Consider the following 27,267-nt stretch of genomic DNA (forward strand, 5'->3'; position numbering starts at 1 on the left):
AAGCATGCGCTGGATACTTGACCAGAGTGTGTTCATGCTACTGGTACCCGCAGCCTGACGGAGATGCTAGCTGTGCCGGAAATTATCTGCAAAAGACGGCAAGAAACACCCTCTCGTCTCAACGGCATTGCACTGCTCATCTGCTGCACGTCCTTTCTTGAAAGTGGTGGTTTCTGCTGCCTTCCTCTTTTATCTCTGCCTGTCAGAGGGCGGGAGAGCCAAGCTTGCTTCTTCAAAACGAAATCGGTTTGCTAAGGGGGTGTTTCTGTTCATCGTGGCCTTCTCCGCTCGAATGTGGTTTTTCTCTCGAGGTCTTGTGACGAGCATGAGAGTCTGAGCCACAGGCAGAAGTCGAAACTTCAAACATGAAGACGAGATTACTCTTCTCCCCCACCTTGGACAGGCACCAGTTAAAACATCAGCTGATCTAGTATCTCCGGACCGTGGAACAATGCCACATACCATCCATCAGGGCCTCTAAGACCATTCCCATTTTTTTTCCATGGGAACCCTTACGACTTCCTTTGGCTTTTCTCTGGAGCTGTAATATTTTCATCACTGTGTGTTCCGGGCTCTATAAATCATTTCCAGATCACCACCCTGGAGGAAATCCAGATCTTCGTTTTGGGTGGATCTGGTAAACACCGAGTTCGAGTTTCACTTTTTTTCCTTTCCTTTTTGTTTTGTTTTGACAGAACCAGCAGCATTTCAAGTCCAACGATGGAGGGACTGTAAAAGCTAAACCTCCTGGCTAGCTGTTGAGATTTGACTTCTCGTTTGCTCAACAGGATATTGGACAGTTCTGTGTTAAGATTGGGTGAACCTCATCTGTGAAGTAAGTACGTCATTCTCTCCTTCTCCCTCTCTCTTTCCCGGCTGTCTTCTACAAAACATACAGGGCTTAATTTAATCCAGGCCATAGTCCTGCAGCCGATGTTAAATGCAAAACCTCTGTCCAAGGATGTTTGGATCAAGAATGAAGGCAAGAGTGCATCTGAGCATGCACAGAAAGCACTTCTCATGCTTCTGAGCAAACCTTGTCGTAACCCTCCCCTATTAATGCAGGAATGGGCAACCTTAGCCAGGGTTGATGGGAATTGTAGGCCAAAACACCTGGCAAACCGCAAGTCGCCAACCTCTGGATTAGGGTGTGGTCCAGCATTTCTGGATGTTTCTCTCCATTTTTTTTTAACAGATTAATTGCTGCTAACATAGATTCAGATGGGCCTTTGGTGCAATGGTGGGAGTGGGTGAACTGTACCAGTTGGATTTCTGCTCGTTGTAACCTCATCTCCTTCTCTCTTACGTGAACCATCTCATATACACAGACATATATAACTTTCCTTTGCAATTTATTGAATCATAGAATCATAGAATAGCAGAGCTGGAAGGGGCCTACAAGGCCATCAAGTCCAACCCCCTGTTCAGTGCAGGAATCAATGCAGGAACTTTATCAATACAGTTTGCTTGCTGTGACTGCTTGGTTTCTAAATGATCGGTGCCAGGGTTCAAATAATCCTTGCCGGCTTGGCTTATAGGGTTGCCAGCTCTTGAGCTGGACCCCAGAAGTGTTCGATCTGCAGCAATGATGAGCTGTTTAGCCCTATGCTGTAAAAACCTGGGCAATTTCTGTAAATCGGGTGGGACAGGACACAGAAGTCTAGGCTGTTTTTCTCCCCCTCTTTTTCTGGACAATTGGCAATCCTCTTTTCTCCCCCACACCCCCAGATCTAAGATGCGCACACCCTGGTTTAGGCAACTTAGTGGGGATGACAACATCACTCTGTATATGCTCAGAGGCACTATCTTATTTATTTACATATATTTAAAAATAGATTTGGGGACTACCTTTTGAGGAACAAAGAACTTTTTCAGTGAAGCTTCTGACATGATTTCCTATTCCACACACCCCACTGTCTCCTATCCTAAATACATATAATTGCAACGATCTCACATTTCCCTGGTTTATTTATTAGTTGTTAATATTTCCTTATTTAAATCACTTTTATCCTGTTCCTCTGCCCAAAAGGCTCTGATACAATCAGTCCCTGCCCACAAGATTACAATCTAAAAAGAAACGACATAAAAGGAAAAGCAATGGTGAGGGAGGAGGAAAGAAGCAAATGAATTTTCAGCAGGCTGGTGGAATGCCCCTACTTCCCATCTCTCTCCGCAGCAGCCGGATGAAACCCTGCTTCCATTTCCTTCCTCCACTTCCTCTTTTGTCTCCTCTTCTGTCTATTTCTAGATTGTAAACCAGGGTGGCCTCTTTCTCCCCCAAAAGAGGCCTGCAGAGGACACAGATTTGCATCAAGTTGGCATTGTGCTAATACATATCTATAGATGCCAATTTAGAAATGATTAAAATTCTAACTTTCCAACCCCGCTTCCTTCGCACACGCTGCAGTTTTCTTTTCAAAAATAATAAGCATTTTTAACATGTTCTATGCTTTTCTCTTATCTTGCCTCTTTTATTGATCACTGCTTCGGAATCTGTCTAGATGTGGAGAAGTATTTAAATGTAAATAAATGAATAAATGAACAGCTTGCAGCATATTCGGATGTGTATTTACTCAATCCCACTTGTGTGCTAATAGGGATTACTCCCAAGTAAGTGTGCATATGAGTGCAGCCCTGCTGTGATCCTATGCACTCAAAAGTTGGTTCTGCTGTGTTTGTAGGGTGGAAGGACTCAGAGATGGGCTGAAATTATTAATAGCTGTGCAGGTTTATGCACTCAGGTCCTCTGAGAGGAACTTACTTCAGTCAGCCAAAACTAGGCTGACAACTATATTACCCAGAGGACCTTTTCTTCTGTCACCCCCAGACTGTGGAATTTCCTGCCGGAGGAGATTCATCAACTTAACTCTCTCTTCGAGTTTAAGACATTTATAAAGACTAGCCTCTTCTGGCAGGCCTACCCAGATGAATTTTAAACCAAGAATTTTAAGATATCTTGATTGTTACTTTGATATTATATTGGTTTTACATGCTCTTTTATTTAATTTTATGTATTTGATGTATTACTGTACTAATGTTGTTCCCCGCCTTGATCCAAAGGGAGAGGCGAGTAAGAATTATTATTATTATTATTATTATTATTATTATTATTATTATTATTATTATTGGCAGTTCCTGAGCTATTAGAGGATTTGTATATTAAGTCTTATCTTCTGTTCATGGCACTGAAGTTCCATCCTCCGGACCACCAGATGTGCTAGATGCTTTCCCTGCAGATTTTTCTCTGTGATCTTGAGGGCTAGAAACTTGGTCATATCGTTTTTGTCACAATTCACCATTCCATTCAGTCTCATTTGTCAGCTTAACCAGTTCTTCTTCTGATGCTCTGTTCTCCTGACAGCGTTTTTGAGCGGACGATGCAGAATAGGAAGCGGATATTAGAGACGTATGACGGCACCACAGACGGTGCACAGGCAGATGGGTCGGAGGAAGAGAGGTTGCCTCTGGAATCCGTCGAGCGGGAGAGACCTCCTTCCCCGAAAATTAAACTCAACCTTGTTGCACTGGGACTTGCAGAGTAAGAAACTGCTTTAAGGAGCTGAGCCATTGTTCTGGGAGCGGCCGCGTTCCCCAAATTTCTGATGTGTCCATGATTCCCCCCTCCCCATTTTAAATGGAAGAGTTTATTTATTTCTATAAATGTTTACATGCCACTTCGCAGTCCTAAACATATGCCCTCCTCCCAAGTGGGACCACAAACATAAAGAAACAAATGAAATAAGAGTAGAATCCTATGCATGTTTAGACAGGTAAAAAGTCCTACAATTCCCAGCTTAAAAAAGAAACAACTAAATGAGGGTGCTTCCGGGCGAGGCTTTCATCATGCCATTTTACTTTCCTTCCATAGCCCGAATGACCCGAACCGCTTCAACAGAGACCGTCTCTATGGTGCCATCGTGAGGGGGAATCCAAATGAGCTGGAAGGCCTGGAGGACTATTTGAGAGGAACCAACAAATTTCTCACCGACTCCGAATATAAGGGTAGACGCGAATTCTTTCCTCTAAAGCATAACCTGGTTGGGGGCACTGTCTTTCCTTTTTAAACTTCTCATTCGAGGAAGAACAGGCAAGCTTTTGGCCTTCACAGAACTGTTCGTAACATCGCCCAGGACCAGCGGTGTGTATAGGATAGATGGCGGAGTTTGCAGATACAATAAATATTAGGTTTTATAGTGCAAGCGGTGCTGTTTATGGGGGTGTCTGTATACTCTATTAACCCCATCGTGGCTGTGCAGTAGTGACTGCGTTATTTAAATGATGCAGCTACCAATTCGCAGTCATGTTGAGCCAACAGTGCGATATGGCTGCAAGAAAGGCAAATGCTTTTTTGGGCTGCATTAATAGAAGCATAGCTTCCAAATCACGTGAGGTACTGGTTCCTCTCTATTCGGCCCCGGTTAGGCCTCATCTAGAGTATTGCATCCAGGGCCGGATCTACACTAGTCTTATACCGTTGCTAGTGTCCCTTTCTAACGTGGTTCTCTGTATCGGTTCTCTGTATCATGGGGCATACTAGCATGACTTACGTTTAGCTGTAACATTACTGCAGGGCACATTGTTAAATCCTTTCCGTTGTTCTCCCTCTTCTCTGAGAGCTTCTTGGTTTGCTCTGTCCACTGCCTGCCTCATTCCTAGCCAGCAGTTCAGGGCAATAGTCATAAGCACCCCCCCCCCAAACATCTTAACAGAAGTCCCAGGGAATTGCCTGAATGTGTAGGAGCCAGCCACTTTGCTGAAGCAGGGCTGGGTGTGGTCAGGGTTTGGATAGGAGACCAAATTGAAAAGTTTTAGCAGCAGCCCCATTTAAGCCCCGCCGGTCATGAGTTTTGGACTAGGAGCAGAGACCCTTGTTAATTTTCCTGCAAAGAGCTACAGCGATCCTTTGAGCGCTCCTCAGCTCCTTTGCAAAGAGGGGGGAAATGTTTTTTAAAAAATCATAAAAAATCAACCGATGACCCAATTCGATTCAAATTTGGTATTTGAATTACTGTGCCAATTTTGGTGTCTTTATCTATAAAGCTTATGCAGATGTAAGCATTTGTTTAAAATCCTACTCCTGCGCCCACAGCAGCGGCTTGGGCGAATCTTTTGCAAAAGGAGCACAATTAAGGCTGGATGCATGGGAGTACTTCACAATCAAAGCAGATTCTAAGGTGGAAAACTTCTGAGTCCTTTGCATGCAATTGTCAGTGATTACACAGTATAACGCTGGTGTGATTTATCTGCTGTAGCAGATGAGATAGCAAAAGGGGCGAAGGAGGGAGAACAGGAAGTGGGTGGAGCAAACCCAGCAGCTCTGCTTAGAGAAAAGGGAGAGGAAAATTACCGGTCGAGGCACATGAATCTGTAGCCACGCTGGAACTAAGAAATAGAACCTGTAAGTACGACTCATTTACAACGTTGGAGAGCGTCACAGTAACCCATTCAAAACGTTAGAATAACACCAGTGTAGATTCCCACCAGTTCTGGGCTCCACAATTCAAGAAGGATGCAAACAAGCTGGAGCGTGTTCAAAGGAGGGCGACCAGGATAATCAGGGGTCTAGAAACAAAGCCCTATGAAGAGAGACTGAAAGAACTGGGCATGTTTAGCCTGGAGAAGAGAAGATGGAGGGGAGACATGAGAGCACTCTTCAAATACTTCAAAGGTTGTCACACAGAGGAGGGCCAGGATCTCTTCTCGATCCTCCCAGAGTGCAGGACACGGAATAACGGGCTCAAGTTGAAGGAAGCCAGATTCCAGCTGGACATCAGGAAAAACTTCCTGACTGTTAGAGCAGTGCGACGGTGGAATCAGTTACCTAGGGAGGTTGTGGGCTCTCCCACACTAGAGGCCTTCAAGAGGCAGCTGGACAGCCATCTGTCAGGGATGCTTTAGGGTGGATTCCTGCATTGAGCAGGGGGTTGGACTCGATGGCCTTGTAGGCCCCTTCCAACTCTGCTATTCTTTGATTCTATGATCCCCACCCCCCGAAACTGCATGCTTTCAAAGTGTCAATTTACAGTGATTTTTACATTTGCTCCTATTTGCTACTGGACGGAGAGGTTGCCTTTTGTTGCTGTTGATGGGAAAGTGCGGAAACACAGGGCAGGGGGTGGGCTTTTCCAGCCAGAATAGCCCCTGCTCCCTCCTGCCCTATCTAGCTTTATCGGTTTAGCTTCACAGCGCCGCTGCTGCAGGCTTTTGAGCTCATGCGCTTCCAAGGCGGTGTGGTGTAGACAACCCCTGTGCCTCTCCTAAGGCTAAGTAATGGTCAGTAAGAGCTTTAGGGTGCAATCATATGCTTGTTTATTTATTTATTTATTTATTTATTACATTTCTATACCGCCCAATAGCCGGAGCTCTCTGGGCGGTTCACAAAATCTGGGCGGTTCACAAAAGTCAGAAGAAAAACCCTACAACTCCCAGGATTCCCCAGCCAGCCGTGTTTCCTACGTTCCTAGCTGGGTGACCGTACCTCAGGAAGTAGAGCAATTTCATAGGCCCCCTAAGTTATTTATAGGTTTCCGGTGGTGCAACCAAATTCCTCATGATAATCGCCTGTAACGGAGTCCTGTTCAGTTTACTCCAACCTGTCCTCCAAATGTTCTGGACTACAGGAACCAGCAGCCCCATCAAGCATGCCAGTCATTGGGGTCAATGGGGAGATGTAGTCCAAAACTTCTGGACAGCACTGCTTCTGAAAAAGCTGGTCTGTTCTATCAGGAGGTGGGTATACAAGGTCTCGGGTGCAAGGAGGATTTCCCCCAGCCCCGCTAGGAATCCTTTAACAGGAGTTTGGAATTGGGACCTCGCTTCATCATAGAATCATAGAATAGTAGAGTTGGAAGGGGCCTAAAAGGCCATCGAGTCCAACCCCCTGCTCAATGCAGGAGTCCGTATTGAGTCCAACCCCCTGCTCAATGCCAGTCTTCTCTAACCTGGTGCTCTCCAGAGGTTTTGGACTTCAATTCTCATCATTCCTAGCCAATGACAGAGAATGCTGAACCAAAGTAATGCCATCTTGTATATCCACTTTGCCATGTGACCTATTTTATGCGACCGAGGAACGAACTTAGTGCCTGCTCCCCTGCCCTTATCTGCTCTGTGCATGCACATGGAAATGTGAAGCAGGAAACCACAAAGCCTGAGCCCCCAGCTGAAAGACGCTAGCTGAAAACTGCCCTACAACAGCAATCTGCAAGGGTGGTGGGACTTGTCTATCAGTAGGAGAGCGTACCGTTCATTCGAGGAAGCTGTCTTCGGATAGCTGTCCCAGAGCGCTCTGCCTGACTGAATAAACACCTCGACGGTCGACTCGAGTCCTGCGTCCAACATCAGTGAGCGGTTGCCCACGACACCAACATGGCCAGTGGTTAGGAATACTCAGAGCTATAGTCCAGAACATCTGGAGGATACCAAGTTGGTGAAGACGACAGCTGTGGGGGGCGTCTACACGGCATTGCTTTGGTAGCGGATCCCCCCAAAGCTGTGCAGTATCAATAAAGTTATGCAGCAGGAGGGAGCGCGCGGCCTATCTGGCCAAGAAAAACCACACCGCCAGTGGTCATTTTGCTTGTCAAGCTTGCCCGCTGCACTTACCCTGCATTCGGATCCAGCCCTAGCAACGCCCACTTCCTTAATCTGAACCGAGGCCACCACGGACAGACGAAGAAACAACTTGGTGACCTCGGAGCAACTGAAAAAGTCACGGTAAAATGACACTGCAAAGCAGCGCAGTTTTGGTGGGAGACGATGTGGCTGTGAGTTGGTGGCTGCGTCATATAAAAAATGTAGCGCCACTGCGCAGCCATGATGGGGTATACATGGCATATAGGCAAGTCCCTGGATGTTTCCTCCGCAACGGAATTATCAAGCTAGAGGGGGTTCAGAGGAGGGCAACCAGGATGATCAGGGGTCTGGAAACAAAGCCCTATGAGGAGAGACTGAAAGAACTGGGCATGTTTAGCTTGGAGAAGAGAAGACGGAGGGGAGACATGATAGCACTCTTCAAAGACTTGAAAGGTTGTCACACAGAGGAGGGCCAGGACCTCTTCTCCATCACCCCAGAGTGCAGGACGTGGAATAATGGGCTAAAGTGACAGGAAACCATATTCTGGCTAGGCATCAGGAAAAACTTCTGACTGTTAGAGCAGTATGACAATGGAATCAGTTACCTAGGGAGGTCATGGGCTCTCCCACATTGGAGGCCTTCAAGAGGCACCTGGACAACAATCTGTCAGGGATGCTTTAGGGTGGATTCCTGCATTGAGCAGGGGGTTGGACTCGATGGCCTTGTAGGTCCCTTCCAACTCTGCTATTCTATGATATTCACACACACACACACACACACCATACAAAACAAAAATATTCCCCCTAGCATATAGAGACCATGGGGACAAATTTGTATTCTGCTATTGCCAGAGTCGTGAGTTGTATCCAATGTGAGTCCTACTTAGAAATCCGTTTAAATCAATGGGACTTAAGTTATGCTGGTCTTTGGATATAACCCAGTGAAGGTAATGGTGCAGGTTTGTCAAAATCTTTTCTCTTTCAGATGGCAAGACAGGCAAGACGTGCCTAATGAAGGCCCTTCTGAATTTAAAAGATGAGGTGAACCTCACGATCCCCTTGCTCTTGGAGATAGACAGGCGGACCGGGAATGCGCCGCAGCTAATCAACGCTGAATGCATAGGCTACTACAAAGGTGAGGATTCCCAGGTGGGCTAGGGTGGAGGCCAGGAGTTTCAATCCTACACTTCCGGAGGGCAGCAGGCTGAGGAAGTGAATGTTTTGTTTCTCAATCTACTGGGTGGGTGGGTGGATTTGGGCATCGGATGTCTTCAACAACGGCTTTCTCCTGCGCCGGTTTTCTCTCCCCCCCCTTCCAGGTCACACGGCCCTCCACATTGCCATTGAGAAGCGGAATCTAGATTTGATCAAGTTCCTGGTGGAGAACGGGGCCAACGTCCATGCCAAGGCCTGCGGCGAGTTCTTTCAGCAGCGGAAGAAAGGGGTGTGCTTCTATTTCGGTACGCTGAAATTGCAAGGTCAAGTTTGATCCTGAATTGGTAATGTCTTTTTAAAAAATGCTTTGTGCTCTTAAGAGACACTTGATGTCGCTTTTATATAAGAACATCAGAAGAGCCCTGCTGGATCAGACCGAGGGTACAACTAGTCCAGCATTCTGTTCACACAGTGGGCAACCAGCTGTCGACAAGGAACCCACAAGCAGGACGTGGTACAACAGCACCCTCCCACCCATGTTCCCAAGCAAGGTACACAGGCTTTACTGCCTCGGATACTGGAAGGAGCACATAACCATCAGGGCTAGTAGCCATGGATGGCCTTCTCCTCCAGGAATTTTTCCAACCCCCTTTTAAAGCCATCCAAATTGGAGGCCATCACTACATCTTGTGGCAGTGAGTTCCATAATTTAACTTTCTTTTCCCCACATTGGTCTTCCATTCTTTCCATTCTTGAACCCGGGATCTTCTACATTCAAGGCTTCTACCACTGAGCTATGGCCCTTGCCCTTAAGAGAAATCAAAATTCCAGTCCTCACGCTTCTAAATGATTGGCTGATTTAGATAGGAAGGTAGGAATCTGCTTCATATTGGGCCTGTTCAGACCACACGCTAAACCATGGTTAGGCTGCTAACTGTTTGGCAGGAAATGGTTAGTGAGCGTGATTAAATTGTGGTTATGTAGCCACCGTGATTAGGAATGGTTCACACGACGCACTTAATCACAGTTCACACAACATGATAAGCTATAATGCTTAGCTCAAAATGCTTTACCATCATTGCTTAGTTTGTCGGCTGAACAGAAAATGAGTCAGGCTGTTGGGCCTTCTGGTCCAGTATTGTCGACACTGACTGGCAGCTCTCCAGGAATTTTTCCAGCCCTACCTGTAGAAGCTGGGGATTGAACCTAGGACCAGTCCCTGCATCAAAGCTGGATAAAATCCAGATTAGAAACAAAGTCTTAATTAAAATGCAAAGAAGTCAATTAAAAACACAATAAGCGAAATAAACAGCACCAACCAATTCTAACCTCCTTTGGAACCCGATCAGTTTATATACCAACGGCCTGCCAAATGTTTTTGCCTGTCGGCAGACAGACAACAGAGTGTGCGTTGGGGGCGACCTAGCCTCCTTTTGCAGGGAGTTCCAGAGTTCTTTCTTTGCCTTCTCTAGGCGAGCTCCCGCTCTCCTTGGCTGCATGCACCAACCAGCCAGATGTACTCCAGTATCTCCTACATAACCCTCACCAGAAGGCCAGGCTGGAAGAACAGGATTCTTTGGGGAACACAGTCTTTCATGCCTTAGTGATGGTGGCGAATGATACAGAGAAGAATACGGAGCTGGTGATCAAGATGTACGACGAACTCTTGAAGGAAGGGGCCAAAATTGACCGAACGCTGAGACTGGAGGAAATAGTAAACAAGAAAGGATTAACCCCTTTGAAACTGGCCGTCAAGACGGGCAAAGTAGAGGTAAACCCCTGGGGATGTCTTCTGCTGCTGCATTTATGGGTGATGTCCTCCAGAACTCGGCTGGTTTGAACAGGAGTTACTCTAGACTAGGGGCGGGAGAAGTTTCACTTGGTTCATTTTTCACCCGTGAGCTTTCCAAAATCTTGCAAATTTCTTCATATATGAGACAGAAAGAACTTGAGATTTTTTTAAAAAAAAGCCAGAGAAAGCAAAATTTGAGAGTTTTGTCCATCCCTCCTCTAGAGTGGATCTAAAAATGTACATTTTTGGATCACCATTTCAAAATGTTGACAGCTTCACTTTGAAATCTGACTTTGCCCTGTACAGCTGTTTGCCCTTCTCCAGTTTATTTGCAGAACAAATTATCAAAATAAAGAGAAATCCTGTAGAACTGCTTAATCCAGGAACTGCAGGGATGAACAGAATGTGTGAGCTACGCACATGCTTATCTTTTCTGCTTTTATTTAACGACGTGGCATGTGAACCTGGAAACTCTGGGTTGTTTATGGGCTGTTGTTTACCTAACAACAAACCATAGGTAATTGTCGGGTTACGTCTGGGTTGTTTAACCCATAAACAACTCAGAGTTTGAGGTTCACCCATAACAAAACAACCCAGGAACAGGATTATGGGCTGTTAATTGAAAGCAGAAATGCTGAGCGCACAGGAGGCGACCCAAAGAATGACCCCTTTTGTCTTCTCTAGATCTTCAAGCACATTATTCGCCGGGAGATCAAAGACCCTGAGTTTTGTCACCTGTCACGCAAGTTCACCGAATGGACATATGGACCGGTCCACATTTCCCTCTACGATTTGTCTGCCATTGATAGCTACGAGGAAAACTCTGTGCTGGAAATCCTTGCCTATAGCAGCGACACCCCAGTGAGTCAGCAAACAGAACAGCTTCACTGCTTGGAAATGGTCACTTCACTCTTTCTTCCGTTGTGGCGTTCGCCCTTCCAGAGTTCCCTCCACAGCTGCACCATCTTGGTTTCCTTTTCCCCATGGAGCAAAAAACACCAACAGCCACCTTTTTTTTAAAAAAAACTAAAACAAACCAGAAACAAAACCCAACCCTTTCAGACTGATTTGATGTGTTTTATTTCATGTAGACCAGCCTTCCTCAACCTGGGGCGCTCCAGATGTGTTGGACTGCATCTCCCAGAATGCCCCAGCCAGCTGGGGCATTCTGGGAGATGCAGTCCAACACATCTGGAGCGCCCCAGGTTGAGGAAGGCTGCTGTAGACGATACTGGCCTAAATAGACAAATAATCTGACCTGGCTAAAAACAGTGGTGTAGCTAGGTAATTTAATAATTGAATGTTTTAGGCTTTTAAAATTTGATATGTATTTTAAATGCTGAGATGTTTTAACATTGAAACTTGTTTAATTATATTTTTAGCGTTTACTTATAGCTTTTACCTGTATATGTTTTAATTTTGTCAAGCCGCCTTGAGGCCCAGCATTGGGCAAAAGGCGGGATACAAATAATAATAATAATAATAATAATAAAAATAATAATAATAATAATAATATAATTTTGGACCCTGAACTTAATTGTCGTTTAGGGTGTGTGTGCGCTTTAGATGGGCATGTGTATGACATTCCTTTCCCTCCACTCCAATCACCATCCCATGGTTTAAAACTGTTTCTACATTCCTGATATGTTAGAACAATAACAGCAACGCTTTTTGCAAACCCTGTTTAAAAACAAACAAAACTCTGAGTGTTTGCAGTTTTGCACGTTAAACTCACTAAAATCACAGCCCTGTCAGGAACAAAATGGAGTTTCCTTCGGTTCCCATCAGGCTCTCGTCACTTGCTGCTCTTTGGGACCCTGGAGTTTGGTGTGTGGGGAAAATACTGGGTGTATCGCTGGGCAAAATGCAGCTTTTTATGTTCCTTATCTTCCCAGGGTTCTTTGGGTAGAAGTCATGACATTTTGAATTGAAGTGTTTCTCTCTCTCTCTCTCTCTCTCTGTGTTATGTTCAGAACCGGTACAAAATGGTGGACTTGGAGCCCGTAAACAAGCTGCTTGAACAAAAATGGGATTCCTTTGCTGCCAAGAGGTTTTTCCTCAGTTTTTGGTCGTACCTGGCATTCATGCTTGTTTTCACAGCCGTCGCTTACAACCTACCTCTGGATGGGAAGGTAAGGGTCGCTTTGGTGTATGTGTGTGTGTGAGAGAAGCAGCAAGGGACAGGTTTTATGGTCATCACCCTTTCCCAGCCTGACGCCCTTCAGATGTCTTGGACTACAACTCCCATCTGGGAGGATCCCATCTCGATCCTCCCAGAGTGCAGGACACGGAATAACGGGCTCAAGTTACAGGAAGACAGATTCCGGTTGGACATCAGGAAAAACTTCCTGACTGTTAGAGCAGTACGACAATGGAATCAGTTACCTAGGCAGGTTGTGGGCTCTCCCACACTAGAGGCCTTCAAGAGGCAGCTGGACAACCATCTGTCAGGGATGCTTTAGGGTAGATTCCTGCATTGAGCAGGGGGTTGGACTTGATGGCCTTGTAGGCCCCTTCCAACTCTGCTATTCTATGATTCTATGATTCTATGAAGGAGCTGGGCAACCATCTGTCAGGGATGCTTTAGGGTGGATTCCTGCATTGAGCAGGAGGTTGGACTTGATGGCCTTGTAGGCCCCTTCCAACTCTGCTATTCTATGATTCTATGATCATTCCCACCAACATGGCTGGGGATGATGAAAGAAGCAGCCCTGCAATTCCTCCTATATCAACCAGCCTGGTGCATTCAGATCATGAGGAGACCTTTGTATTTCATCTGTAAGAGAAGTACATTTCCCATCTCCAAAAGTGTGGAGGGCCTTCAGACAGCTTTATCACACCAGCGTTATACTGTGCAATCACTGCGAATTGCGTGCAAAGGTCTCCGAAGTTTTCCAGCTTATAATCTGCTTTTATTGTGAAGTACTCCCATGCATCCTGCTTTAATTGCGCTTCTTAACAAAAAGAAGTGCAATATTTTGCTACTAGTTTTTGAGCGTATCATTTGTTGTTTTCCAAGCTGCCCCTGGGGCGCAGGAGCAGGATTTGAAGAAAAATTAAACAAATGCTTACATCTGCATAAGCTTTAAAGATAAAGTCATCAAAATTGGTACAGTCATAGATATTAAGGAGAGCTTTAAGCATACCAAATTTGAATCGGATTTGGTGTCATTTGTTGATTTTTTATGATTTTTTTTTACATTTCCCCCCTTAAACCCATTTCCTGGTATGCAAAGGATCTAGCCACCCGGCAGCAACAACAATGGCGACATCTTAGCGCTGTAGGGGATAATTCGAGGGAAACAGGTACATGGGATGAAGCTCTTAGTGATGGCTTCTTGATTTCAGAATACCTGCTCATGCAAAGCACACCTGGTGATAACATTATATTCTTTTGAGCACCAGCTCAAGCCTTTCTCTATTTGCCTAGGCACTTCACAGTCAAATGTTTATTTTTATTTGAGGTTTTCAGCTGGTTGAAATTGCTTTTTTGCCTCTGGGTTTTATTTTTTACTGGTTAGTTTTTATGGTGTTTTTTTTTTTAAAAAAATCTGAATTAGATATTTTATTTTTGTTTATACCACCCTTAATCATTTTTTGTTTGAAGAAGAAGAAGAGGCACACAGTCTGTAAATATTTAAAATAAATAAATTAAAAATTGATTTGAAGAAGGCACAATGTGTGCTGAAGATATATTATTACCATATTGATAAAATCCAAATGGTAGCTTCCTCCCAATGATGAAAATACTAAGAATAGTGATAAATAAAAAAATACACTAAATTGACAATTGGTGGTCCTTTAATGGCCCAGATCTGCCATATCAGATGGGCCTCCTCACCTTGTCTAATTGTAGGGCTGGCCTTGATTTGTGTGTGTGTATGAATCCATTCTGGGTTTCAGTGAAAACCAGCCAGAACTCTAAAGGAGCTATCTATGGTGCTGAATCCCACCTCCAAAATACCTTCAGCACCATGGACAGCTCTGAAATCAAAGCCACCAGCCTTGAGTGCCCTGGGTCATCTATGGCTATCATACACTTCAGTTCATGTGAATGCACCCTGAGAGCGGATGTTGGCCAGGCCGCAGGACGTGTTCATCTGACTCCGTTCCCTCTCACCCACCCACTTTTTTGTATGTCTTCACAGCCCCCTTTTCCAGTTTCGCTTACTGCTGGGGACATACTGAAGCTTACGGGTCAGGTCATCGTCTTACTTGGAGGCATTTATCTCCTCATTATCCAGGTACGGCACAGGCCCACCATTTCTCCTCCCACAGTTTAGGACGTGGCCGATACTCTGTCTACGCCAGAGGTAGGCAAAATGGTGTCTAGATGCTGACAGACACCTTTCTGGGCACCCATGAAGGCTCGCTAACCCTCACACTTTATACTTAATTTATTTATCACATTTCTATATCACCCAGTAGCTGAAGCTCTCTGGCAGTTCGCAACAATTAAAACCACAAAATACAGCATGAGGTACATTATAAAAACTTAAAAGTTGAAAACTCTAGTATAAAATGAACACATATTCTTACCAGCAGCTGTGAAATACATTTTTGTTGGTCTTGAAAAGTGTAGGTTCAGGCTCAGCGAGTTACTTGTCCTTGGTCAAATAGGTTTTGCAGGTTTGTGAAGTGCCATGGAAACCTCCGAGACCTGTTTCCCAGTGAGTGCACACACCGTGGTTGGTGATTCCTCTTTTTAAAAAATTGCCATTAACTCCCTGCAAAAATGTTATCATTTGTCTCCTGCTTAAATGGGCTGGCAAGCAGGCTTTTAAGTTTGCCCTCAGCTGGTCAGCCATTTCTTACTCAGTTACTTATTTCTGCACCGCTGTAGGTGTTTCCACTTGCCATTCTAACAGAGTTTCCTTCTCCATTCGCTTAGAGTCTTTACCTGTGGAAGAGGCACCGATTCTTGAAAAGTCTACTCACTGATGACTGCATTCAGATTTTTCTGTACGTTGCACAGGCGGGAGAAGTGTGTGTGTGTGTATGTGTGTGTGTGTGTGTGTGAACAGGCTTGTAAGGGTTTAGAGGATTTTGTTAAATTCTTATCGAAAACGGACTGAAACTAAATCTTCACCCAACTGCACCAGCCAAATTCAATAGGTGCAGCTATTCCCAGTACGGAGAGGGTGCCATGAGAGGGTGCTGTTCCCAGTACGGAGAGGGTGCTGTTCCCAGTACGGAGAGGGTGCCATGAGAGGGTGCTGTTCCCAGTACGGAGAGGGTGCTATTCCCAGTACGGAGAGGGTGCCATGAGAGGGTGCTGTTCCCAGTACAGAGAGGGTGCTATTCCCAGTATGGAGAGGGTGCCATGAGAGGGTGCTGTTCCCAGTACGGAGAGGGTGCTATTCCCAGTATGGAGAGGGTGTTGTTGTACCTGCTGCCATGTAGCTGTTAAAGATGAGGAGCGTGCCATGAAAAACGAGGTGGCAACCCTAATTCAGAACTGAATAAATGAGGATTCGAACCCAGGACTAACAGGATTTCAATAAACAGGGATTCAAACCCGTACTTTTAAGAGTGAAGGACTCAAAGCGCTGAGTCTGGATGGACAAATTTCAAGTTCTTTTTGCCCCATGTATGAAGACATCCATGAATTTTGGTATATTCGGATCCAAAACAAAGCACAATTCTCACCCTAGGCACGGCTGTGCGAAAGGCCCTGTCTGGAGTCTTCTGCATAAAGGACTATTTCTCTGGTTTACCTGCCAAACGCTGTGATGTATCCATCTTCCCTCTGCTTTCTATAACCGGCTTCGCTTCGACTTGCTGTTCCTGCAGGTTGGTGCAGGCAATTGCCCTGCTGCTTTCGTCGCTGTTGTACCTCGTGGGGTTGGAAGAGTATGTGCCATGGATGGTTTTCTCCTTGCTCCTGGGCTGGGTGAACTTGCTGTACTACACCCGAGGTTTCCAGCAGACGGGAATCTATATTGTCATGATACAGAAGGTTGGCATTAAGACAAATTCAGCACTTTGCTTTTCAAACGGCAGCGTGGTGTAGTGGCTAAAGTGTTGGACTGGGAGTTGGGAGATCCGGGTTCTAGTCCACGCTTGGCCATGGAAACCCACTGGGTGACTTTGGGCCAGTCATAGACTCTCAGCCCATCCTACCTCACAGGGTGGTTGTTTGAGGATAAAATGGAGAGGAGGAGGATTATGTAAGCTGCCTAGGGTTCATTGGGGGGGAAAGGAGGAAAGGTGGGATACGAATGCAATAATAAATAAAATGTCGCACCTCTGATATTGGTCGACTTGCCTCTTTACCTCACCCTGCCCCAAATCTCAGCTGGCCTAGCAGTGGCTACTTTCCGCCCTTGGTGAGTGTACAGGGAAATGTCACAACCAGGTGACCCTGGGCCTTTAACAGCAACACGTCATGCCAGAATTCAAGAGCAGCTATCATACTAACGTTAGAAGAGCCCTGAGGCTGGATCAGACTGAGGGTCCGTCTAATCCAGCACTCTGTTCACACAGTGGCCAGCCAGCTGTTGACCGGGGACCCACAAAGCAGGACATGGTGCAACAGCACCCTCCTACCCATGTTCCCCAGCAACTGGTGAACATAGGCTTACTGCCTTGGATACTGGAAGTGGCACATAGCCATCAGGACTAGTAGCCATTGAACGCCTTCTCCCCCAGGAATTTATCCAACCTCCTTTTCAAGCTGTCCAAATGGGTGCCCATCACTACATCTTGTGGAAGTGAATTCCATAGTTTAACTCTGCGCTGTGTGAAGAAGTCCTTCTTTTTATCTGTCCTGAATCTCCTACCAATTATCAGCTTCATGGGAGGACCCCGTTGGGTTCTAGCATTATGGAAGAGGGAGAAATATGTCTCCCGCTCCACATTCTTCACACCAGGCATGATTTTTGTGCACAAAAACCTCCCACCCACCCCAATCAATGCATTTCTGAGCCAAGCAGCACCTGTTGAATGCCTAGCTGTCATGTAAGGCGTTAAAGGCATGGGAAATGCTGTCACAAAGAAAAGGTGACCTTTAGTAGCACCTTGTGCCAGTGTTCCCTTTAATAGCAAACTCAGGTGTTGCGTGTCAACAGGACTAGAGCTAAAATAGGCCACTGAGGAACAAGACAAAGGTATCAACATGCTTTAGGAACCCCCGTGGTTTGCAAAAGTACAAGAAAGCTTAAACAAACAGGCAGGTAAGGACTGTAAGCGAATTTCTTCCCTAAAAGCAGCCCCATAAAGATGGGATGTACCCGCTCCGTAGATGCAGGGTGTTGACAGCCAGCAGGAAAAAATGGGAAAGGTTTTGGGGGTAGGAATGGAATGGTGTACTCTGCTTTGAGCTACTTCTATCCCGCGCTCTTTTCTAGGCAATCCTGAGGGACCTTCTGCATTTCCTCATTGTCTATGTGATCTTCCTCTTTGGCTTTGCCACAGGTGAGTTTCTCCTTATGCCAACAGGGTGGGCCAGAAAAGGTGACATAATCCCACCCTCTTCCAGGTAAGTCAAGATTCTTAGAAGCTGCTGGAGGGAAGTTGAGAAAATAGTAACCACCCAGCTGAGGTCCGAACGACTGAGCAGAAAGACTACACTTAAGAACAACTGTAGGAAGCGAGAGTCAGGGATGCAGAGATAACCTATTGCTCAGGTGAGAGGTGGGCAGTGACTTTGAAGTATTTATAGGTAGTTACGGTCAACGAGCCAGGCAAGCAAGGAAGGAAAATTATTGCATTCCTGTGTGCTTCTTGTCTACCTGATATGGAAACAGGACTAGAAAATAATTTAGGGTGCAACCCTATGTATTTTAAATAGAAAAAGGACTGGAAACTCCCAGCATTCCCTAGCCAGTATGTTGCGGTGTGTCTGCATTGAGCTTTTTAGTTGTTCTATTCTTACAGACAGAGCCTCGTGTGGCGCAGAGCGGTAAAGCAGCAGTTTCTGCAGCCGAAACTCTCCCCACGGCCTGAGTTCGATCCCAGCGGAAGCTGGTTTCAGTCAGCCGGCTCGGGTCAACTCAGCCTTCCATCCTCCCGAGGTCAGTAAAATGAGTACCCAGTTAGCTGGGGGAAAGGTAATAACGGCCAGGGAAGGCAACGGCAAACCACCCCGCTATAAGGCCTGCCAAGAAAACTTCAGCAAAAGTTGGCATCCCTCCAAGAGTCAGTCATGACTCAGTGCTTGCACGAGAGGTGCCTTTCCTTTCCATTCTTACAGAATTGTGAGTCAGAAAGCGATCTACTGTAAATGGCCAATAGATCTCAATCTACTTTCGCCCCAGCCTTCAAATAAGGAGGTGGTTTTTTTAAAAAATAAATAAATAAATAAACGCTTTTTTGTGTGTTTGCTTTTTGGAATTTCCGTTCTCTCGCTCCAGCCCTCGTCATCCTCACCGGTGAGGCTCCCCAGACAGCCCAGAACGGGTCTCTCCCTCTCCACGGTGGCGATAAAGACGAAGCCGTATATCCTGACCTCTTCAAGGCCTCCCTGGCGCTGTTCCGGTTCACCATTGGCATGGGCGACCTGGAATTCCACGAGAACGTGAAGTTCAAGTACTTTGTGATGGTCTTGCTCCTCCTCTTCGTGGTCCTGACGTACATCCTTCTGTTGAACATGCTGATTGCCCTGATGAGTGAGACGGTCACCAATGTCTCTGGGTACGGCCGAAGCGTCTGGAAGCTACAGGCAAGCCCGACGACAACGCCACCTTCTCAACCCTGGCGGGGGGTTAATTTTAAACCAAGGCCAAATTGTAGGCTAATAGAGGGAGGCGTTCATTTGGATTGCATTTTAATGCAAATGTATTTATTTATTTATTACATTTATATACCGCCCCATAGCTGAAGCTCTCTGGGCGGTTTACAAAAATATACCTAATTTTTTATTATTATTTGTTTATTTCTTTATTATTACATTTATATCTCACCTTTTCCCCTCTTTCAAGGGACCTGATGAAGTGATAGGGCTTATGTGGTCCTCCTCCTTCTCTCTCTTTTTATCCTCACAACACCCCTGTGAGGTTGGTTAAGCTGAGAGTCAGGGACAGGCCACAAAGTCACCCCGTGAGCTCCATGGCTGAGAGGGGGCTAGAACCCAGATCTTTCTAGTCCCAGGTCAGCAACTCTAACCACTGCACCATACTGCCTCTCACTGATTTCTGGATGCAGGTTTTTTTGGGTGGTGGGTGGGATGGAAATTAGCAAACATTTCTACAGGCATTGGCTTGATGGCTGCTCAGGGAAGGCTACAATTCGTCCATATAGCACTTTTAAGATGAAAAGTGCAGGGTATGAAACAGCACGCCTCTCAACACAGATTCCTGGCTCCACCCCTCAACACTGACTCCTGGCTCCACCCCTCAACACTGACTCCTGGCTCCACCCCTCAACACTGACTCCTGGTTCCACCCCTCGACCCCTGGTTCTGTCCTTCAACACTGATTCTTGACTCCACCCTTTAAAGGAGGTTGAATCGCCCAGAGAGCTCCGGCTATTGGGCGGTATAGAAATGTAATAAATAAATAAATAAACTCCTGGCTCTGCCGCTTGACACTGACTCCTGGCTCCACCGCTTGATACTGGCAGTTCAGCCCTGACCTAGAGAAACCCAGAGGAGGGTCTCCCCTGTAGCTCCAAAATGATGGGAAGGTAATTGTGGGCGGTGAGCACGTACGTGCATATATCATCTTTTCATCTCTTGCATTTGCAGAGAGCCATTGCTATTTTGGAAATCGAGAAAAACTGGTTTTGGTGTTGGAAGAAGACGCCAAGGTCCGGCTGCTTCCTGTCTATCAACCCAGAAGAAAAGGAAAATAAGAGATGGTTTCTCCGGTAAGTTAGGCCGTGCGCCAGGTCAGTGCAAATCCACAGAGCAGCTTAGTGTGATATTATGCAACGGCCAAGGCTGGTCATACATTTTAATTTGTTCATTATTCAGTCGCCGCCAATGATTATCCTAGGAGACCATCACCTTGCCAGAAGTATTGCTGCAGGCATCTTCTAACAACTCCCTGAAGAAGGCCATTGAAAGAATTCAGGCTTTGAAATAAAACATCTTTTGCATCCTGAGAATTTGTTTCTCCTTTTTTTCTGACCTGACTTGGATGCTTTCTCCTCCTTTTGGTTTACACTTATTTCATATGAGCACCGTCTATGTGCACAGAGCTAAACCGAGAACGAGGGGACAGGTCCCTGCCCTAAGGAGCTTACAATCTAGAAACAGTGACGAAGGAGGCAACAGATGCCCAGGTAGACAGGGGGAGAATGTTAGAACGTTCCCCCCCAACCAAGACATTTTTTGGCCTGAGGTGAAAGAGAAGATGGCAGCCCCTTGCTCCATGTACAAAACCCAACCAGAGAGAGAGTTTAATTTATTTTATTTACAATATTTATATTCATAAACAATGAGCTCCGTACCAGTTCCAAACAATAATATTAATTAATTCAGTTCTCTCGAGATAATAATATTCATTTTGGTTTACAACCCAATAAATAAACCACAGTCAATACAGAACAAAGAACAGCGATCTTTCTAGGCCACCGAAATGAAAGTAAAGTCGGCAGAACAGCAATGCAGCAATTCAAGCTCAGTGAAATTAGGCAAGTAACATTGTTGGTGCTATATAATAATAATAATAAGAAGAAGAAGAAGAAGAAGAAGAAGAGGACAATCATGTGCTTGTCTACTCGGAAATTAATCTCGCTGCCTTCAGAAGGACTTACTTCCAGGTTAACTTACTTCCAGGACTTACTTCCAGGCTAAGCAATATATTAGGTGCATAGTAGCATACAATTGAGGATTAACGAGACCACATCACGTCAGTTCTCTTCCAACTTCACTGGCTGTCAGTCCAGGTCCGGGCCCAATTCAAAGTGCTGGTATTAACATTTAAAGCCCTAAACGGCTTGGGGCCAGGCTCTCTGAAGGAACACCTCCTCCCATATGGACCTGCCCGGATCCTAAGGTCATCCTCAGGGGTCCTTTTCCATGAGCCCCTGCCAAAGGAAGTGAGGCAGGTGGCTACCAGGAGGAGGGCCTTCTCTGCTGTGGCACCCCGGAAGTGGAATGAGCTCCCTAAGGAGGTTCACCTGGCACCTAAACTATATTCTTTCAGATGCCAGGTGAAGCCCTTTTTATTCTCTCAGCATTTTAACCATCTATAAATTTAATTTTAACTTGGCTGTTTTAAATTTGTACTTAAAATTTATATTTCTGCACCACTGCCGATTTTAACCTGCTTGTGCTTTTATATTGTATTTTATGTCATTTTTTTTACTGTTTGTATTATACTTTGAATGGTTTTAATTCTTGTGAACCGCCTAGGGAGCTTCGGCTATTGGGCGGTATAAAAATGCAATAAATAGATAAATAAAATAAATAGGATTTATGTAGCTCATTGTAACTTTTGTGTGTGTGTCTTTTCTAGAGTGGAAGAAGTAAATTGGGCAGACTGGAAGAAAGAGCAAGGAGTGTTGAAGGAAGATCCTGTAGACTCCAACATTTCTGAGACAGAGCCCCAAGGTAAAAAAAAGAAAAGAAAAAAATTAATAATACAATAGCTTTTTAAAAAAGAAAGAAAATCCATGACAGGAAAGGAAAGGCGATCAGGAGGGAGGAGGAGAGGGGAAAAAAAAGCAAATTTCAGCAGTAGATTCTTAGTTGCAAAATCGGCTTCGTCCTTTTTCTTCTGCTGCCCCTTACGCCTGGAACGCTCTTCCAGAACACTTGAGAACTACAAACTCAATCACAGCTTTTAAAACTCAGCTAAAAACTTTTCTTTTCCCTATAGCTTTTAAATATTGAGTTTGTTCTGACTCTATACTGTTAGCTTCACCCTACCCGGTGCCTGTTTACCCTACCCTGTGCCTGTTTGCATTCTCTTTCCCTCCTTATTGTTTACTACAACTTTATTAGATTGTAAGCCTATGCGGCAGGGTCTTGCTATTTACTGTTTTACTCTGTACAGCACCATGTACGTTGATGGTGCTATATAAATAAATTAATAATAATAATAATAATAATAATAATAATAATAATAATAAATGGACGCAGTGGAAGGGCTGCCACTTCTTTTCCGTCCGCCAGCCTCATATGGGTCTAGGGCAGCCTTCCTCAACCTGGGGCGCTCCAGATGTGTTGGGAGGTGCAGTCCAACACATCTGGAGCGCCCCAGGTTGAGGAAGGCTGGTCTAGGGCAATGGAGGAGAGCTGAATTGAAGCTGGGACAATTGCAGGAACACAGGAATGCTGAGTTAGATTATGCATTTGTTGAAGTCTGGCTTCCCCAAGCTTGCGCCCTCCGGATGCCAGTCTGCCTGAGGACTGATGGAAGCTACAGTCCTAAACATTTGGAGGGAATCTGATAGAGAAAGCTTACCTCAGCTAATCCATAAGAACGTAACGTAAGAAGAGCCCTGAGGCTGGATCAGACCCAGGGTCCCTCTAGTCCAGCACTCTGTTCACACAGTGGCCAAGCAGCCATCAGCCAGGGAACAACAAAGCAGGACACAGTGCAACAGCACCCTCCCACCCATGTTCCCCAGCAACTGGTGCACACAGGCTTCCTGCCTCAGAAACTGGAGGTAGCACACAGCCACCAGGGCTAGTAGCCATGGATAGCCTTCACCTCCAGGGATTTATCCAACCACCTTTTAAAGCCATCCAAAGGCGGTTGGATAAAATCTGCCGGCTAGCGGTAGCCCCTAGTCCAGGGTCTCAGCCAGGTGTCTTTCCAATTGACTACCATCCAGTCCTTTTATAACTAGAGGCGCAGGGGATTTGAACCCAGGACCTTCCCCACGCGGGGCATGTGTTTGGCTCGGCCCGCTGAGTGAGGGTCTCTCCCTGGCTTGCCACTTTGGTGTGGGCTGAGTGCCTTCTGCTTGGCCCTGTTGGGCAGCTTTGACTGATGGCGTTCTCCTTTTGCCTCCTGTTTCAGAGGACAAGCAATCCGGTTGGGTGTCGCGCATGAGAGCCCTCCTGGCTGTGGCGGAGGAGGATCGGCTGCCGACGCATGCCACCGGCCACTGAGCGAGGCGAAACCTCAAGGAGGATGTGGGGGATCGCTGAGCTGATGGGGCCCCCGCCCAGGGCTGAGTTCCCTCGCGCTGCTTGAACGTCTGACCACAACGAAAGCATGAGAAATCTCTGTGAAGAGACAGTGACTCGAGAAAACTACGGTCTGTGCCTTTCCCAGGACGGACGCGCTCGGAGGACGGACATAATTCCGTGTGTCCCGTCTCAACAAAGCCTTGGCCCTTCAGTTGATCTCAGTAGATCGCCCAGAGAGCTTTGGCTGTGGGGCGGTATATAAATGTAATAAAATAAAATCAATCAATCAATAAATGAAATTCCGCTTCCCTCCTGCCCAGCGCCAGCCTCCAAAACTCCCTCCATTTAACAAATGCTCAATGGGCTTACCCCCGCCGCTTTTCTCCACCACTGGCTTGCCCTCCAGATTGTTTGGACTACAACTCCCATCAGCCCCAGTTGGCACAGCTGATAGCAGTGGATGATGGGTGCTGCAGAGCAAAACACCTGGAGGGCACAAGGTGGCTTGCTCCTCCTACTTGCTGGGTCCTGCCCTATGCATTGAACTTTCCTCCTAACCATTGATTGTTTCTAAAAGGTTGAGATGTTCAGTTACTGGCAGCTTTAAGCTAAGATATGCAGGTATTTTTTGCCCTATCACTTCATCCTCCTGCCCACCTCCAGAATTGAATTTAACGATCGAGCTGAAAGAGTTTCAAAACCCCTGCATTTATTGGAAACAATAAAAAATATTAATCCAAATCCCCTGCATTTCAGGGATGAACAGAAGGGACACATGAATCTCCTGGTAGATTTCTGGGTGATTTGCAATAGATCAGCCAGGATTTTGAACTTCTGACCATTTGGCCAACAGCAGCAACAAAATTACTTTGCCCACCCTCCTAAAAAAAAACACTGCTAGAATGATGAATGCTTAGGGAAAATGAGGAGTGGGTTATTGTGAGTGCCACTCATTTCTGGTTCTCAAAACATGTCCCTGGGCTCAGAATTCTTGAATTCGTTTTTTGTTTAATTTATGTTTTTATTCATGTTTTTAATCATACACAACAGACATTGTAAAGCAAAACTGCGCATGTTACACTTAGTCTTAAATCGAACAAGGAGCACGATTTTGTAATGTTCGTAATGGGTGTACTTGGTTTGATTTGCAGGAGGTCATCTTTCTTTACGTTCTTTGTTTATGTACAAACATAAAGGAAAACATGTTTTTTTTAAAAAAACAACAACCCACGAATCTTGCTTAATTACTCCTTTAATTTGTCTACTGTGCAGAGTTAACTTTTCTATCACGTATTCTTAGAATTCTTCATTGTAAATGCATGACTTTTGCACCAGGTTCTGCTTGGTGGATATTAGGTTGGATGTTGGGGAAATTCAAAACAAATTCAAATGAATTTGGATTTCTATGAATTCAACCTGGATTTTTCTGAGTCATGTGGATTCCATGGACTTGCAGGTCAGTTTTTCAGTTTGGGGGAACGGCAATTTGTGCCAATATGAATAAGTGCTCATTTACACTTGAAATTCCGATTTTAAAATAGCTGATTCTTTCAATAAGTGGATGACAAAAAAGAAAGAATTTCTTATTCATTTTTATTAAAGATTTGGATGAGGAGGTGCATGGAATGCTTATCAAATTTGCAGATGACACAAAATTGGGTGGGATAGCTAATACCCTGGAAGACAGAAACAAACTTCAAAGTGATCTTGATAGGCTGGAGTGCTGGGCTGAACACAACAGGATGAAATTTAATAGGGATAAATGCCAAGTTCTACATTTAGGAAATAGAAACCAAAGGCACAATTACAAGATGGGGGATACTTGGCTCAGCGATACTACAAACGAGAAGGATCTTGGAATTGTTGTAGATCACAAGCTGAATAGGAGCCAACAGTGCGATATGGCTGCAAGAAAGGCAAATGCTATTTTGGGTATAGATTCCAAATCACGTGAGGTACTGGTTCCTCTCTATTCAGCCCTGGTTAGGCCTCATCTAGAGTATTGCGTCCCGGTCTGGGCTCCACAATTCAAGAAGGACACAGACAAGCTGGAGCGTGTTCAGAGGAGGGCAACCAGGATGATCAGGGGTCTGGAAACAAAGTCCTATGAAGAGAGACTGAAAGAACTGGGCATGTTTAGCCTGGAGAAGAGAAGATTGAGGGGAGACATGAGAGCACTCTTCAAATACTTAAAAGGTTGTCACGGTCACCCAGAGGAGGGCCAGGATTTTATTTATTTATTTATTTATTACATTTTTATACCGCCCAATAGCCGAAGCTCTCTGGGCGGTACACAAAAATTAAAACCACGAAGAGCATAATAAAACAACCAACAATTTAAAAACACAAATACAAAATACAATATAAAAAGCACAACCAGGATAAAAACCACGCAGCAAAATTGATATAAAATTAAAATACAGAGTTAAAACACTAAAATTTACTGTCTTCTCGATCCTCCCAGAGTGCAGGACACGGAATAACGACAATGTACGACAATGGAAGCAGTTATCTAGGGAGGTTGTGGGCTCTCCCACACTAGAGGCCTTCAAGAGGCAGCTGGACAACCATTTGTCAGGATGCTTTAGGGTGGATTCCTGCACTGAACAGGGGGTTGGACTAGATGGCCTTGTAGGCCCCTTCCCACTCTGCTATTCTATGATTCTATGATTCTAAAAGGTGCCTGACAATGGGCAAAACACAGACAGAATGGGTTTAACTATTCCCTAATCTCGGGGTTTGAGTAAAAAGCAAAGCAGATCCTGTAAAGTTAAAGTCTGCCAACTCCTGCTTTAGGAAGTGGCACAATCAGATCTTTTTTAAGCTGGGGAGGCTGAGAATTTAACCTGGGACTTTCTGCGTGCAAAACACTTAAACGTCGTATCTTTTACACTAGGGGTCAGCAACCAGCAGCGCCTGGATCAAATCTGCCCGCCTGATGGTGCTGTTTGGGCCCTTAATTGTCAAGCAAAAAAAGAAAGAAAAATAGGTATGTGGATAGAACAGTATTCAGCAAAGCACCTTCAGCTCTGAACAGAGCAAAAAATACAAAAGGTAGCCCAAATGCATCACCCCAAAAGAGGACACCTATTTGAATAAATGTTGCAGGGTTTCATTTCTATGTACATATGCAAATTTTAAAATAATAGAACTACAGTGCATTCCACCCTAGTGGGGAACACTGGCAGTCCCAGTCCCAGGCGTCATCTTCAGGTGTCCTTTCCACTGGGATCATCTTCAGAGGAAAAGCTAGAGTCAATAGTCCCCTCAGAAGACCCTGGCTCTATCCAAGATGGGCTTGGGGCCTCAGGGCTAATTCCTTGAAATCTGCCCCCTGGAGAGGCTGAGAGCTCAGCTCCTGGGGCAGAGGAGGGTTTGGGGCCACCACCAAGCCCCCAAGAATGTCACGGCCTTAAGATCCATGATAGGATGGTGACCAAGCAAGGGAGTGCTTGCTTACTGAATGAGTCTGGCCCTCCTCATGAGGAGGACACCTGACAAGCTTCTAATGTGATGCAGCTGAGCCCTGGGTGGGGCTCAAGTTGCTCTAGCTATATCAGTTCTCATCGTCAACTCCTGTTTTCTCTCTGTGTTTGGATTTCTGTGCTACTGACCCCTCAACTCCTCCCTGATGCATCATTCTATCTCCTTGACTGATCTCCTGGCTTTTGACCCTGTTTCCACCACATACCTTTCTTAGGGGGGAAACACACACACACCT

At 45.5% G+C, this 27,267-nt stretch overlaps 1 protein-coding gene across 1 annotated transcript; it reads left to right on the forward strand.

Annotated features, from left to right (window-relative positions):
* Positions 1-651: 651 nt before the first annotated feature.
* On the forward strand, positions 652-24,672 carry LOC134412480 (transient receptor potential cation channel subfamily V member 2-like). The gene is made up of 16 exons (XM_063146373.1): positions 652-835; positions 3,362-3,538; positions 3,869-4,002; positions 8,558-8,707; positions 8,892-9,032; positions 10,200-10,498; positions 11,204-11,380; positions 12,493-12,651; positions 14,668-14,763; positions 15,411-15,481; positions 16,313-16,478; positions 17,869-17,935; positions 18,874-19,181; positions 20,205-20,326; positions 21,922-22,016; positions 23,434-24,672. The coding sequence occupies exons 2-16, from the start codon at positions 3,378-3,380 to the stop codon at positions 23,523-23,525; spliced, it is 2,238 nt and encodes a 745-aa protein (XP_063002443.1). The 5' UTR covers positions 652-835; positions 3,362-3,377; the 3' UTR covers positions 23,526-24,672.
* Positions 24,673-27,267: the final 2,595 nt, after the last annotated feature.

The sequence above is a fragment of the Elgaria multicarinata genome, chromosome 22, assembly GCF_023053635.1.
Source record: "Elgaria multicarinata webbii isolate HBS135686 ecotype San Diego chromosome 22, rElgMul1.1.pri, whole genome shotgun sequence".
NCBI classification, from domain to species: domain Eukaryota; kingdom Metazoa; phylum Chordata; class Lepidosauria; order Squamata; family Anguidae; genus Elgaria; species Elgaria multicarinata.